The 15,791-nt window shown below is 33.1% G+C and overlaps 1 protein-coding gene across 2 annotated transcripts in view; it reads left to right on the forward strand.

The window, feature by feature from the left end:
• The first annotated feature begins 191 nt into the window (after nucleotides 1–191).
• Nucleotides 192–15,791, forward strand: part of Gk2 (Glycerol kinase 2) — a 57,346-nt gene continuing 41,746 nt past the window's right edge. The window contains exons 1-2 of one of the 2 annotated variants that reach the window (XM_085954088.1): nucleotides 192–467; nucleotides 10,618–10,730. In XM_085954088.1, the coding sequence (XP_085810214.1) occupies nucleotides 10,688–10,730 (43 nt within the window). In that variant the 5' untranslated portion in view covers nucleotides 192–467; nucleotides 10,618–10,687. Of the gene's footprint in view, nucleotides 468–10,617; nucleotides 10,731–11,793; nucleotides 12,023–15,791 lie in introns of those variants that run through there. The other variant, XM_085954089.1, reaches the window with a different exon arrangement.

Below are 15,791 nucleotides of genomic sequence, written 5' to 3' on the forward strand. Positions count from 1 at the left end.
TTTTAAATTGGCATTAAATAGGTATTTTTCGTTTTTCAAAATTCTTCAAAATAGTTTCTTGGGAGATGCTGTAAAATTGCTCCTTGTTTCCTCTCTTTATTTTCTTCAATATTTTTTGACAACACTAAAAATCAGTAGAAGTAACGATTTATACTTTATGGTAAAATGGATATCACAACCCATCTCTAATCGTCGATCGGAGACTTTGAGGTTATGCTTATCTGTCATGTTGAATAATAATTTCGTAAAAATATTATATCGCTTAGTTGGAATAAATTGTAGCCGATAAGTGGTATCCTGATACCGAGTAAATATTTCGTAATCAGTCGACGATAATTAACCGAATGTCTTATGTTAAAAATCTTAAAATTAGTGTAGTTAAGTAGTTGTCAAAATTATTGAAAATTTTCAGTGTTTTTTCTGTTTTTTGTGGATTTGAACCTTGAGACTCTATACTAGTTCATTATGTAAGTATTCCTAATAATTTATTATATTGTAGTTTCGTGTATCTTTCCCAATGGGTAGTATTTCTATAAAATTACCAAAAATAAACACAACATCCTTACCTATTAATGCATTAGGTAGCTACCTACCTATTATAATTTGAATAAAAATTAAGAAATATGACAATGTTACTAGTTTAATTAAATTTCTATTGATTAAATTTCTTTACTAAGGTACTTATATAGAATTTTTGTCGAACAATGGTGTATAATTCTGCTTCTTCCCCCCAAAAATGTGTTATTGTTTTCATATAATATTTAATAATAAATTACCTTTTCTATCTCTAAGCACAGACATGGGTGTATGGCCAGTTGTAGTTACTACGTTATGTACTTAGTTGATATAACTTCAAAATATGATCTATACAACTTTTTTTTATATCATTGTCCGATCCTAATAAGATCATATCGTCTCTGTTCTGGCAGAACACACTAACTGGAGAAAACTAGTTTTTAGGAATTTGACTTTGAAGTTGTTAAAATGTTTGAAATAATGGTCTATCATGTGAGTTTATTAAGTAATCGTAAAAAGGATGTCTTTAAAATAAAGACTATTTATTAAGAAGGTTTCCAGACGGTTTGAAATAAGGAACATTTTGGTACTAACTCAATATGTCATTTTTTCGAATTAGTGTTTTCTGCCAGAACAGTGACGATATTACGTGCCTTTTTATGAGAAATGGATGTTCACTTGCTCAACCTATTAGGTTCATACTAATAATATAATATGTGTGTTTGTCAGACCCAGGATTCAAACCTGGGACCCACGACGTTATAAGCCGACGCTCAAGCCATTCGGCCATCGCGGGCTCAAGGAACTTAATAATAAACTAAGACTACTTTCAAATAAATATAATATTTTTCTGTGTTACGGCAAATAAATAAATTTAACAAATATATTGCAATAAAAAAATGTATAACGTACTTATTTGTACATTATGTATCCATGTACACGCAGCGAGTAGTAAAGTACCAAATCACATTCGCCAGATACAAAGAAGAGAATCTTTTTCTAATGATTAAATTAGCTGCATCACACTTGTGGTCTGAGATGTATATGACAGGGTTGCACTGAGATCAAAATGTCTTGCGTTAGTGATCAAAGTGTAAAATATTTTGGTATACTTACGATGCATCATTATTATTTAGAATTTTGGTACAGTTCGGTTATGAGGAATACAGCGGCAAACATATTTTGAAAATAGCCGATATATTGGATTATTTGTTAGGTTAACCTAACCAAACCTAACCTAACCTAAACTAACAAATAATCCAGTATATCAGGTATTTTCAAAATGTGTTTTCCGTTGGAGGAATAATAATAATAACCAAACAGTATCAGAATTTTTAACTAAACAATCACAACAAATGCATAGTATAGCATAGAACAATGGTGGCGAACCTATCGCACGCGAACATTTTATGTTGAAAAGAAAAAAAAATTATGTAGGTAAGTAGTAAGTACTTAATAATTTAAAAAATATTTTTTTTACAAAAAAGTTTTACAAATAAATATAAAGGTATTACATAATATTAAAAAATAATGACGACATAGCCATGCGTATTTTTCTTCGATGCGCAAACGGAAACAACGAAACCCATGCGTAAATGACAGATCACATTGCAGGCAGATACTCTTCAAGAATAAGCATTATGTTCAATTAAAATTGTATAGGTCGGTCCTTAGGTTTTATTTATCACACATAATATTAATGCACTGACCTCGTCAGGCGGCGGGGAAAGCCGCGAATCTCTGATTTTGATCGATTCACAATCATTTTACAATGGTTGAGACCACTGAAGCGAGAGAATGCCTTACTTGATCGGAGCAGTTCTGGCGTCAATTGAATACGTGTATTAATTAGGGCGCTAAGTACCAAAAACATAAAAACTGACATTTTTATAGAAAAATGTTCTACGTACCAACGCCAATAACTTCAACTATAGTCTAAGTGCCTCAAGCGAGTCAAAAAAATACAGCAAAATAATTAAACCTGCCGACGTTGTAAGTCCGTTGGCGTGTTTTATTTATAATGGTGTAAGTAGCACTGCAGTGGTCAACGGTATTCAATATAAAATACCTGACGATGGTTTGTTGACACTTGCGAGTTCTTAATACCTAAAAATATAGAAGCTGCCGTGATTGCTTCATACTGTAAAACTACATTTTTCAAAAGGTCTGCTTCATGAAATTTTACTGCAATGACTCGGTATTTTGTAACTACAGGCAATATTACTTTTTGGTACTTAGAGCCTTATTTAATACACGTATTCAATTAATGCGTAAAGAACCTCAAGACTCAAAAACATAATTATAATTTTTGAATTATTTTTATAGAATTTATTTTATTTTTTTCCCATGAAAAACTGTTTGGGGCACGCCAGACAGTGAAAAATAATATTTCGGAAATTTTGGCACGCGTACGTAAAAAGGTTCGCGAACCCTGGCATATACCATATAATAATTCATAACACAGCATTTCATAGACTGACAAATCTAGGGATTCGTGTACTATAATCTATATTATTATATATGGCGATAAGACAGATAACTCAATATACACTGTCACCTATAAAAAAATGTATACCTACTTTTATTTATGATAAAACCCCCAGAGCTCAAAGTTGATGTTTGGCTGAGTGGCCTAATCAAGTATTGGTTGGCGAGTGCCAACGATATGCCTGAAAAAAGGTTGACTTTGCACTCTTAAAATTTATCATTCTTGACTCAAAAATAGGCCTTGAAATGTAAATAGGCAATTGATTATATTATTAAGTACAGTATTAAATTCACTTTTTTATTTAATTTTTTCCCCATGAAAAACTGCTCGGGGCACGTCAGACAGTCAAAAAATAATATTTGTGAAATTTTGGCACGCGTACGTAAAAAAGTTCGCCAACCCTGAAATAGAATATTAATTTATTCATGGTTAATAATTCAACCACACTCATAACTTTTTAGTATTATAGGTATCAAATTTCATATGTATCCTTCTAGGTATACTCAAAACCTAACGTAACCTAACTCATTTCATACAATTAATTGAAATACCCAGCAATCTATGTTTAGGAATAATTGTATAATGTGTTATAAGGTCACTGTCTTGTATAGAAACTATACAATTTGACTTCACCATTACGCAGATAGCCAAATGTTTAATTAGTATTGTAGGAAACCTTAGAAATGATGTCGAAAATTAAAAGGGTTGATTAAATCTCTTACTACTGTTTACATAACCACTTTGCGTGTTTCATTCGTTATTTTCTTTGTAATTTTCGATATCATTTTATGAAGGTATTACGCACGCATTATGTTATTTTGCAAGTTAACTTACGTAGATAAATATATTTAAATTTGAATTTATTACGTACTTTGTTCAAAATATTTTATTTTAATTCTGCATAAATATTTCCTATAAATAAAACTGCAGCTATCCCAACCTACAAGAGATTGTTTGGGTACAGAAAGCCTTGCACCTGCTATGAGAATAGATAGATAGATAGCCAAGCACTTATTTATAAAAATGCCTAATACGGATTATAACATATTGGATTGAAACTCTGGCAAACACAGTCAAAACTAAATGTACATTGTGAAGCCTAGAAATGAGGACACGGACAAAATTCGCAGAGATCAAGTAATAACATATCCGAGAAAGACTGGTTAGATGGGGAAGACAAAGAAGAAATTCTAGAATGCATGTAGAATGCATTGTAATGGTAGGAAAACTTGCAGGCTGTTGTCCTCTCGGCAGATTTCTCAAAATATGGGAAGATAGTTGTGACCTAACTTTGCAAAAATCTGAATAAAACAGACCTTATGATAATATCGTCGGTGTTTTATAAAAAGGGCGAATCAACCAAAATGCTATTTTACAGGAAAATTTTTAACTTTTGACGTTTATTTGTTTATTACCTGTGGATGATTATAAATATCTCACAAGTTTATAATAAAGCTTAGAAAGAATACTGTCATTATAATAGGCATTATTATATAATATTTTAAATGGCCTAATATGTCACATTCGCTTTTTATTCGTAATACTAAATGGATATTCATCCTTTCGATTATCATTTTTAAGTACTTTCCTGTGGAGATACAAATTCGCCGTTTTTACACAACACTGACGATATATAAAAAGAAGAAAATGGACATAACAAAAATTGTGTGTAAAGTATATACGGTATAAGTAAAATTTCTTTAAAGTAAGATGTGAAATTAACAAAAACATTTTATTTACTTGGTGTTAAATAACAAAAGATATGTTTCAATTGGCCACGCTACGGCCACAGCGGACACATTTCCAGTATAGGTTTAAAACATCAATGCAAATTTGCAAATAACTACCATAATTGCAATGTAGGTAGAGTTCATATATGAACTACATACATACCAATGTAGTGCAGATGCATTAACAGAATAGAACAACAATGCTGTAAATATATGGATGTGCATTTGCAATAATGAGTCTTATTGCAGTGTAAGTAGATTTCATTTTTCAATGACATTCATTTGTGTCTGTCTGTTTACAAAATTTGTATGAGTAGAGTCAAATGTCTATAGGCAAGATCGTTTATGAGGATCCTTTTATCTTTCACATGCTGCATACATTAGTGAGTCAATGATTGATACAAATAATATAGAATTTGGACTTTACATAGTCAATATGGGAGGGACTATTTATCTATATAAAACGTGCCAGTAATTAGATGATATCTCTGTCTTATAAAGCTATATTTCCACCTATCTGTGGTGGCTGTAATCAATTATTTTTAGGTTATGTAACACAATTTTTTAAAAGTGATTTTTAAAATCGACCTGATAAGAATTTAAAATACAATAATAAGATGTATGATAATATTATCAGAATTTGATTTATATCTTATAGTGTATTTTAAGTTAATTTTCTATACTTAATAGATATCACTTCAGCTCTTGGCATAATATTTGACTCGAAGACTAGCTTTTCATTTGCACATCGCTTCTACATTTTTACTTGTAAGTAAGCTTCTAGGATACATTATGAGACCAGATAAGTCATTTAAGAATCTAAATGTCTTACCTACATACCTACACTATGTATTCTTAAATATGGCTTCATTATTTGGACTCCATACAAAGTTTCTTACAAACTAATTCTACACCATGTCCGAAGGAAATTTCTTATAATATATAAATATTTTCCTGTCGATAATTTATTCAAATGAGTATTTTCCGACAATCTTTCTTGAAGGCATGCTCGCTTTTCACTCTTGGAGCTTGTAGGTAACTTCTTAACGTGAAATGGTTTCCAATGCCAATGCACCTGTCAAATATCTACATGATCATGTTATGACATCTTCTGCATCAAAACTGTTTCCTTGTGTTGGGCCTATGTAATCAGCATTCAATATTTGAGGACAGTCGGCGCACTTTATTTTTCTTGGGTTTTATGACCTGACCTTCATAAAGTACCCTGCTGCAAAACCTTGGTTCATGGTGATGGCTTTTACATTTATTACTTATTGATCTGTTACGTGGTGAATAATTATCATTTATGGCACTACAATCATTGGTGACTTCCTCCGTCCTGGACGATTCAGCGCCGACACTTTCCAGTTGCTTTGACCGAGCATTCTTAAATCTTCTGTGGCACAGTCCAGCCATCTCAATTTCGACTGCCCAGGTCTTCTCTTGCCCTCGGGGGTTACGTACATAGCCCGCTTTGCTGGTATAACCTATGCATGTGGCCGATCCAGCTCAGTCTCTGGATTTTCACATGCCATGTGATCTTTTCGCACCTATAAGTGTACTATAAGGTGAATACACAATGAAAACACAAAATACATTTTTTAACCAGATGCAGGTTTGAACCTACAGCTTTGTATTTCATACAAAGGTAGCCAATCTACCAACCAGGCCAACTCTTGCATTACACACATCTTATATTTCGATTATAAAATTGCCCATCAGTAAAATAAACTGTTTACATGTACGCTTAAAAGAGTTTGGATTTCGCAGCCGGATTGTATACATACTTATGAATTTATTTATCTATTTCGATTAGGAATCTGTGATAATTTTAAACTTGTTGATACAATTTGATAATAAACAGATACATGCATTGACCATGTAGGTACTAGGCGTGTACTCGATGTATTTAATATGTAGGAAGTTTTGTAGTTAAGCTGGAATGTGTTTACATAATAGATATAAAAATTTGATTTTGTTTAAATATAATCAAAATGAATTCTATTTTCAAATTTTATATAGTACTAACAGTATCACCCAAGGCCTGGAGTGGAATGGTTTAATATTTTAAAATAAAAATTCTAAATTTAATACCATTCACCCGATTGCGATGAGATTTTGGTGAGTTGTTGTGCGCACGCCTGCATGACCTGTCATTGTTCTATAGAGTGCTCATACTGATGGGTCTGTCGTGTTGACACAGGAAATGTCTTGATTTGGATAGATGAGTTAAATGATAAATAATACACTAGCATTAACACACCGTCTACAAAAACTTAATGCATAGATCAATACTACATATTTTTTGGAAATTGATATTACCACCGGTTTTTGTGTGAAGGACTAGTCTGACTTTGATAGCTGATGAATAACAGGAATGTATATTATTTATAAATATCACTGATAGTTAATATATTTGAATTGAGAATTGTTTATAATTCAATTTGAAACGAGAAAGGGCGAATCAATATGTCAAGCAATCTGGGATCTGATTTTGACAGCTGAACAGTAAACCACTCGTTGTTTGTGCAAAAAGATATGCTCAGGGTTTATTAATCTAAAGATGGCGCTGCCTAAACTCATTCTCACGTAGGTGGAATATATCAATATCCGAAGCGATTTGATTGAACACAATTATTATCCACCTAATTAGCATTACCTTGGAAAAACAAATAAGTTATCTTCCCGATTTCTAAGATCGTTATCATGGACACGGGTAAACACTACCAAGAATGGCAGAGTTCGCATTTACACCGCTTTTAAGTCAGAAAAGTACATAGCCAAACATAGATCTCTTCTGATTTTTAGACTACAGTATGTAAGAATACCTATGAGAAAGTCAGTCGGATAAAGCCACGGATAGTACATCTTCACATAGCCACAAGTAAGTAAGTATTAGTATGCAGGTAAATAGAGAATGCGATAAATAAAAATATCGACAGTGCAATCAGCTATCAAATTTGGCAATCGGTTCATTCAACTTATAGTAGAGAGGCATTCGGTGTTCGGGTTCGGCCAGATGCTTATATACAACATTTCCATGGACGTAAATCGTACGTTTTGCATGCCTTCTGCTTACAAACGCATTCGAAAACAGTCGGTGGAAGGGGTCATAATCAGTCAATTGTTTTCATTGAATTAAGAATACATATGATGGTTTGACAGTTTTTTAAAATCCATTAAGCCCTGCCCAAACCAAACCATAATACTTAGATAAAAAATATTCTTCTATCTATAAAATATATAAAATTATACATGATTTAATAGCATATTTTTAGATTATTTTACAGATAGACGAATATTTTTGATTATTATTTCTATTATGGCTTCGTTTAAACAGGGTTTAAATAAATTTGAAAAACTAACCATCACCTTCTGCAATTTGTAGTCTTAGTGCAATGAAAACAAATTCGTTTGATAAACAAAGTTTATTATGCACTATTTATGTTGGATCATAATAGCCTACCTCCACCTCTCGCCACTGCATTATTGTGATGGTTACAATTTCATATGTAATTTTGGTTCCATGACAAAACAGAACATGACAAAACGGAACATGACAAAACAGAACAGTGACAAAACAGAACAACGATAAATATAACTATGACCTTTCAGGAAAAATATAAATTTAATATTGAAATTGTCCTATCTCTATTTTGTTGATAGATATTTAATAGCACAGTTTTCAATATGCCATAATAAATCAAATGATATGCCTAATTTCTGCATTCCTAATCGCTAGAAAGCCTCAAATAAACAGGACTTTGCCGGCAAGCTTAGGATATCTCATCTTAATCAATATAATATGTTCAAAATGACAAAATAATGACCTAACCTAGGGGTAACCTAACCTAACCTAAATAGATTCCACAAAAATTAATGTTTCATCTTTCCCCTGACTGTTCTGTTTTGTCACTGTTCTGTTTTGTCATGTTCTGTTTTATCAGGTAACCGTAATTTTGTAAATTAAATGTGAAATTTGAACATTCTGTAATTTGATCTAAGACTAAAATACAATAGCCGACATAAAACCATAAAAATATTATTATGGGGTTACAGTTACTATCTACAAGTAAAAATCAAGATTTCTATTTATGGTTTTTGACAATGTAAGTATTTTCATATTTTCCCAATTCATCTCCAATTACGGAATATTGGAAGTGTACATACACTGACTACATTATTGTACTTGTGAACACCAATCAATTACTTTTACCATGTCTATATTTAGGTACATTTTATAGATTAACAATAAATTGCAGTATAACTGAAGGTTAGATTACTCGCTAAGTAGAGTGGCTATATAGCATTAGTAAAATAAGTACCGTAGACCTGAGTATGTGATATTATTTTTGATAACAGGTGAGTATTTTTATCACAGTAATAATTCACTCAAATATTGTACACAATAATAATTATTGATATGTTTCTAATGAGTTTTTCTACTACTTCATAATCAGATGTGGCGTAAGTGGGTATTGTATTTAGGGATACTCATTTAGTCGTATAAAATATACAGTTGAAGTATAAAGACACGTTATCGGCTGTAATTAAGGACTCCCTGGAATTTGTTTGGGTTTATTTTAATAGGATATTGATACACTCCTGGATGTGACGTCCTACACGTTATTACTAGATTTTACCCATGGCATGATAAGCGTTTTTTTATACATGTTAACCTTTTCTATGCCTCACGATATTACTATGGCAGTATCTGACAGGCTGTAGATTTTTAACGATACACGTTGAATGCAGAGTGAAGCTCTTACTACAATCGCTGTAATACCAATAATTTGTGGCTTAATATTTCTTGATTATTCAAACAGATGTTACTGTGTTTTTAATTTTTTAGATTATGCAAATCAATCGACAGTGGATAGTAATTTGAATTTAAATTTAGTAGAAATCTTTTTTACAATAATGTAATATAAATAATATAAAGTAAATGCAATATTTAATGTATTGCATCGATTATAAGACTTACCTTTGTACCAATAAATCATCATTAAAAAATTTATTACAAAGATGAAAGTCAGTGAAAATAAAAATCAGTATATTATTTATTACTTTCTGTAATATCGCCATCAGAGTATTTTTAAAATCCTTGACATTAAATTTTAGATTTTTCACATTAATCGATTTATCCTTTTTTTTCATAAAATATTGTCTTCTGTGCCATCAAGGACATTTTATAAATAAATACACTTTGTATTGATTATAAGATGGAAACTGATTACAGACGCTAAAAAATAGAAAGAAACGTACGTCTTAAGCCGGGTACTCATTAGCGAACCATAACTGTAAGCGTTCCAGATACTGTAGTCAACTCTAGATACGAAATAATTATTTATTAGGCTTGCAAACTAATTATTTGGCGTATCTGCAACGGTCACAGTTACGGCTCGCTAATGAGTAGCCGGCATTATAATCAATGCTATACAGTATTTCAGTTGTAACACCATTATCAAGACTACACTGTGAATAAACAGTTTGCTCTTACTTGTATATGTCTTTCAGAAGAGACAAGCACATCTTTCCAATTATTCACTGTGATAACTATCTAAAACTTAGGAGTATTCTGGAAATCTTATAAATCCAATTAATTTAAATTTTTTTTTATTATCTGTCGGAATTTACGGGTTCCCATGCTCTCAGGTATTATCTCTCATTGAACTAAAACTATCAAATTATTATTTTGGATACTGCACAATCTGGAGGTATTTTGAGAGACTATTTGATGATGATCTGTTGTTTGTCGATTTTTGCTAAACCGTACAAAAGGGGGGTTGAGAATATAGCAACAGCCGTGCCCTGGATTGTATATACATGTTAATAGAAGAAGTTAATACATATTTGAACCTGATCATTTTTATTTCTTTTTAGATTCTCAATTCCGGATTGAATTTTACATCAACCCAACTTCACTTCTAGTCGACTCGTTACCGATTCAAAAATGATTCCCTACAAGCGACCTTCCATATTGGACTACAAAGACTGTAAGTGCCTACTTTAAAATACAAAATATTTAATTTAAAATTATACATTTTCTATTTGATTATACATAGTATGTACATAATTTGAAGCACCAATACCAAACAGACTTTTATCCACGTAATTTTTAACTGGATCACGCATCTAAACTCGTCTCGTCTGCAACATTGCCAAATGGAGCATTGGTGGAATTCGACATTTTAGTTTGAAAAAACATCTGGTATTGCAAGCAACAAGTTGCATGCAATTCACTCTGCGAGTCGAAGCGGCCACAGTGTTGCGGTCACGCATACGCACAGGTGACGATTCGGTCATTTCTATATATACGTCAAGCTAGCCGGACACTAGTCAGAGTATATTTTGACGTTTCGAGAGGTTACGCGTGACTATCGCTAGGCGCCTATGTGCGCGGTTCAATATGAAACATCAGTGCGACGTTCCTAGAAGGTTTGATTTATGGTCGAGTCTAGATGTGCGAGCCGGCTTAGGACTCGAAATTGTATATCTATTGATGAAGAACTCATGGTTCTTGGTTGTGAGTCTTGTATGGAGATAGATGTTACCATAAGTTGTACGCCGGGAGTTCATTTCAGGGACAATAAATTAAAATTTGCATTTCGTGACTTTCGATTTGCTCATGTGGCAGTTTCACATGTCCCATGTAAATGAACACCCGCTGCAACTTGTAACTGTGACATCTAGTGGTAGTAATGTGCGTGCAGCCTAAAGTATTAAAATATAATTGAAAAAAGGGGTTAAAGGGTTATACCTACTGTACCAACACAAATTCAATGCAGAATTTTAATTTTATTATCTAATAAAAAATATCTGCATTTTAATAGGTACTGACAGGTACAAAATTTAGGTTTGGCGCCAAATTTGACGGCCTGTCTTGTACCTATTCATAAAGATGGCACTGCTTTGGCCGGATACGCCATCTTTAATCAACAGAATTCAAAATATGGAATGCGAAAAAATCTTCCTTCGATAAAAGTTTGCCAAGTGGGTGTGTCATGACGTCACGACACGTCACGGAAAAGGCGGGATTTTAGCGGTTTGTTTAGCCGCGAGTTTACGACTGCTTGTCAAACTTGGCACGTGTTTTACGATTTCGTAATCATGGATTCGCGTCAATCAAGTTCACAGCGCTCCACCACGTCGGAGTTTCTCTCATGATGCCGCGAATTCACCATTCAGTCATCAGTCTGTAGTGGAGTCTCGTCGCGGACGCGTTCCTTGACCGTCTCGAATGACGCGTGCCTAGCCTAGCTCTACAGAAATTCTCTTCCGGCTGCAAGTAAGTGCCAAATTTAAATCACTTCGTGGCTCAACAATACGTTAATATTGTGAATCTATTATCGATGACGTTTCCGGGTCACATAAAAAAATAGCGAAGTTTAGTTAAAAAATACCTAATGACAAAAAAGTTATGAACGCAACTAAAAAGTGGTTTTAATTAATATTTAGGTATTGCATTTTATCAAAATACAATGCTGAAGTATACGTGTAAATATATTACGATCATAATAATTTGTTGAACCGTTCATCCGAAGTTTCGTGAATATAAAAAAAAGAACACACAACGTTAATGATTTTATGAACAATAGAAAAATAAAAAAAATGTTTTAATGTTGACCGTATTTTATAAAAAAAATAATAATGTTGAGCTATGCGTAACTAAAGTAAACAGCGGCGGAACTATATAGGTACCTACCTATTGCAAGAACGGGATCAGTGGGTCTATTCTATGCTTATCGACCGCTAAAGTGATAAAGTGAAAAATATTATCAAACTTAGGGTAGGTTTGTATCAAAATATTAGCACTTATTGTAACAATTACACGAAGCCGGTTTTTATTGTTGCAATAAGTGCTATATTTTAACAGCACCTATCTTGCTGCTGTTAAAATATCGCACTTATTGCAACAATAAAAACCGGCTTCGTGTAATTGTTACAATATGTGCTAATATTTTGATACAAACCTACCCTAAGTTTGATACTATTTATCAATTTAGTGTTCGATAAGTATAGAATAGACCCACAGGGCTCCATTATTACCTATATTTTATCAACTAAATTGAGTAAATTACAGGTAATTCAGGGAACATAAAATTAATGGGAACCAGCCAGGGCTCGCAATGGTCCGGATCGTCGTTCCGGTTCATAAAATCCCCAAAATTATCGCTCCGTCTTGTAGAAATATTAATTTGACCGTTTGAGCTGGATATGCCATATAATAAAAAATCGAACACACCTATTTTTATAAAATACACGCTCAATTTGATAACAATGTTAATATTTTCGTAAAATTATCATCACTTTAGTTCGTAAAATTTTCTATTTCAAGCGCTAGAACTGGTTCACCCTAAGTACTAGATGTGGTGTGGAAAAATATGGGATAAGTTTAAACACGTGTTAAAGAATAAGCTATTTTCAATAGTTACGTCTCGAACACATAATTATATTATGCATTAAAGTTTGTCACGTAAATGTAGCGAGCTTTCAATATTTGATGACAGTCGGCGCGCTTTGTTTTACTTGGGTTCTATGGCCCGACTGTCAAATTACCCTGCTTCAAAACCTTGGTCCATAGCGATGGGTTTTACATTAAAATCTAATTAATTTGCTCTGTGGGAATACCTATTATTAAATACATAATATTATAACATGGAAATATGTCTCGAAAGTGACTCAAATGCATAGTATATTGTTTGAGACAAGAAATATTTACATTTTTTTTCCAATTGTTAAATGTCACTAAAAATGAAACCCTCGTGTAAAATAATGTGAATTTATGAGAAGTTATCGTAATAAAAAAAATAGTTGAAACTTATCACCAAAAGAAATTTGCCCAAGAACAGAGCTTGATATAGTATCCTGGTGTGGAATTTAAATGCAGTCTATTTGCTATCAGAAACTCTATGTTTACTAATAATATGTTGATTTAATTTTCTGGGTCAAATGAAAAACAGAATAATTTGTAGGTATAATACGCAAAGCAAAAAATTATGCTAATTAGGACACTGCTTCTGAACCTTTTTCATATCACGGCACACTGAAGAATACTAGACCGATCACTAATACCTATTATTATCATGTGTATTTCACTTCAAAAAATAAGTAGATTAAAAATTTTGGACTATGACTGGAGGGCAATAGCGAAGGGTGGAGGTAGGCTGTTATGATCCGTCATAAATAGTGCACAGCAAAGTTTGTTGGTCATACGTATTCGTTTTTATTGAATTAAGACTACAATTAACAGCTGTTGTTGGATAGTTTTTAAAAATCAATTAAACCCTGTCCAAACCAAACCATAATAGTTTTGGTATACTTTGGATGATACGACAAATTTAAACACATTTTTTCATTCATACCTACTTATTTGTTTTCGTTGGATTAAGAATACTTACATATTACACAATTATATTGTTGGTCCATTTTTTTAAATTCGTTAAGCCCTGCCTAAACCAAACTATAATAGATCAAAAATGTTATTCTATCTATAAAATATCCAAAGTTATGTATGGTTTAATTACATAATTTTAGATATTTTTTTTCGCAGGGTTTAATTGAATTAAAAAAACTAACCATAACTATATGTAAGTTGTAGTCTTATTTCTATGAAAACAAATACGTATGGCTGACAAAGTTAGTGTGCACTATTTATAGCAGGTCTTAACAGCCTACCTCCACCCTTCGCCACTGCTGGAGGGTATCAAAACACTGATTTTTTTATAACATTTGATTATGATTCCACAACGTTTTTAGTTTGGGTAAATTGGTATCCTGGTGTATTAGTAGATATTAAAGAAGAATAGTGTTAGGTAACAAAATGTCGCTTCGGTCTAATCAAGGTACTACACTCCAAGGCATTGAACCAACACTTGAAATGCATCTTGTATAAAACACTAATAATACCAGTTGTCAATTATTATTATGACTCGGATTTTGGATGAGAGTGTTGGGCTTATTTGAGCGGAACGTGCTGCGTGGTATATTCGGACCAATCAATGACACACGGGGGTGGAAACGAATATTATAAGATTACGAGATGTACATTTTGTATGGGGCCCCACACATTGTACAGTCCATAGAATTGAGCCGGCTTAGATGGCTGGGCCATTCACACGGGACTTCGCGCCTGACAAAGAAACTGACATTCGAGAAGTTGGAAGGAAAACGAAGACCTAGTCGACCTCGTACAAGATAGAGAAATTGTGTCGAGTTGGATTTAAAGACCTTAGGCTTTTAAGCTGGAGGGAAGCAGCTTTAGACAGACCTGGATGGATGCAGATGCTGGAGGAGGCCAAGACCCACGCATGATTGTAGCGGCAGGAAGAAGAAATAAATTGGTATTCATATAACAAATAATAATATTATGTACGTTAGCATATTGAACGACCGCGACTATAAACTCTGATTTTTGTGAATTTTAAATTTCTTTATTGGTTTTTTTTTTGTTAAATTTCGAACACCGAAAAAAATTACATCACATGCGATTTTTTTATCAGAAATTACATGATGAAAATCTGCGGCACACCAGTTGGTAAACTATGCATTAGGATACTATGCAAAAAACCTTCGTGCTGGTTACGGTATGTCGATGATACCTTCTTAATATGGCCTCATGGTATAGAAGCTCTAAATGAGTTTTTGGCCCATTTAAACAATCTACATTCGATGATTAAATTCACGATGGAGATTGAACAGAACGGAGCTCTACCATTTCTTGACGTGGAAGTTATCAGAAAATTGGATGGTTCTCTAGGACACAGAGTCTATCGGAAACCAACTCATACCAATCGTTATTTACATGCTTCTTCTCACCACCACCCTGCTCAAAAAATGGGTCTGATTTCGACTTTGATGACAAGAGCTCGGCGTATCTGCGAATCTTCGTATTTAAAATCCGAGATATCTCAAGTATCAAAGGCTCTTCAAGCAAACGGATATTCTCACAATATGATCCAAAAAGCCACCAGAAGCAAAATCAACCTTAACCCGATCAGTCAGGAGGAAAAGATACAGTTCAAAGGCCGGGCCTATCTACCTTACATCAAAAACAC

This window comes from Rhyacophila brunnea, unplaced genomic scaffold (assembly GCF_057557595.1).
Source record: "Rhyacophila brunnea isolate RB1 unplaced genomic scaffold, BYU_Rbru_1.0 scaffold_4, whole genome shotgun sequence".
NCBI lineage: Eukaryota > Metazoa > Arthropoda > Insecta > Trichoptera > Rhyacophilidae > Rhyacophila > Rhyacophila brunnea.